Source organism: Saprolegnia diclina (genome assembly GCF_000281045.1).
Source record: "Saprolegnia diclina VS20 unplaced genomic scaffold supercont1.21, whole genome shotgun sequence".
Classification (NCBI taxonomy): Eukaryota; Oomycota; class Saprolegniomycetes; order Saprolegniales; family Saprolegniaceae; genus Saprolegnia; species Saprolegnia diclina.
The window spans coordinates 22,815-23,446 of record NW_008246088.1 but is presented as its reverse complement, the minus strand read 5'-3'; the positions used below and the strand labels follow the sequence as shown (position 1 = coordinate 23,446).

The window sequence follows — 632 nt, the reverse complement described above, 5'->3', positions numbered from 1 at the left end:
CACACCTAAACTACCTCGCCAGAGTTTCTCGAAGCGATGGCTGCGCTGGCCGAGTTTGGCGAGGAGAAGTTGCGTGTAGCAAGATTGGTGCGTGGGTTCTGTCTTCGGAGTGGTTGGATCGACAGAAGACTGCACCGCTCACGCGGTCTCTATTCTCGTTGATTATGTAAACGCAACTGTCTGTGTACGCGCTCACGCTTCGTGCGGCGCCCGCAGTTTGCTCGCGACAGTAGCGACGCGCTGCCCGAGTCCATGGGCTTTCAAGAAAAAGTACGCGGGAATGTGGTTGTCGTGGCGATAGCAGATCGACGGCCACGCACCAGGTTGATTGCTGCTGTTGTTGGTGCCGAGGTGAAAGGGTCCTTCGCCCATGATGGCCGAGGCGCCAAACGCGCTACGCATATATCAAGTTAGGTCCTATGAGGACACTCCAGTAGGTATACAGTACCTTGTCCACGCATCGCCACCGACGACAACGAATTTAAAGATCATGAGCGAGTGGAGGAGGTTGAGCAGCACGAGCTCCTCGCCCGAGCTCATACCGCCGGCCAATGCAAAGGCACCGGCGACCTTGGCGCTCAGGTCGTGTGTGGCCGGCCATGTGTTGATCCACGCCATGAGCTCGGGGTCCA

General features: G+C 57.6%; 1 protein-coding gene across 1 annotated transcript; it reads right to left on the bottom strand.

Moving 5' to 3' along the window:
- Positions 1-192: 192 nt before the first annotated feature.
- On the bottom strand, positions 193-618 carry SDRG_07237 (hypothetical protein; the record flags this gene model as incomplete). The annotated part of the gene is made up of 2 exons (XM_008613057.1): positions 193-394; positions 449-618. The coding sequence occupies 2 exons, from the start codon at positions 616-618 to the stop codon at positions 193-195; spliced, it is 372 nt and encodes a 123-aa protein (XP_008611279.1).
- Positions 619-632: the final 14 nt, after the last annotated feature.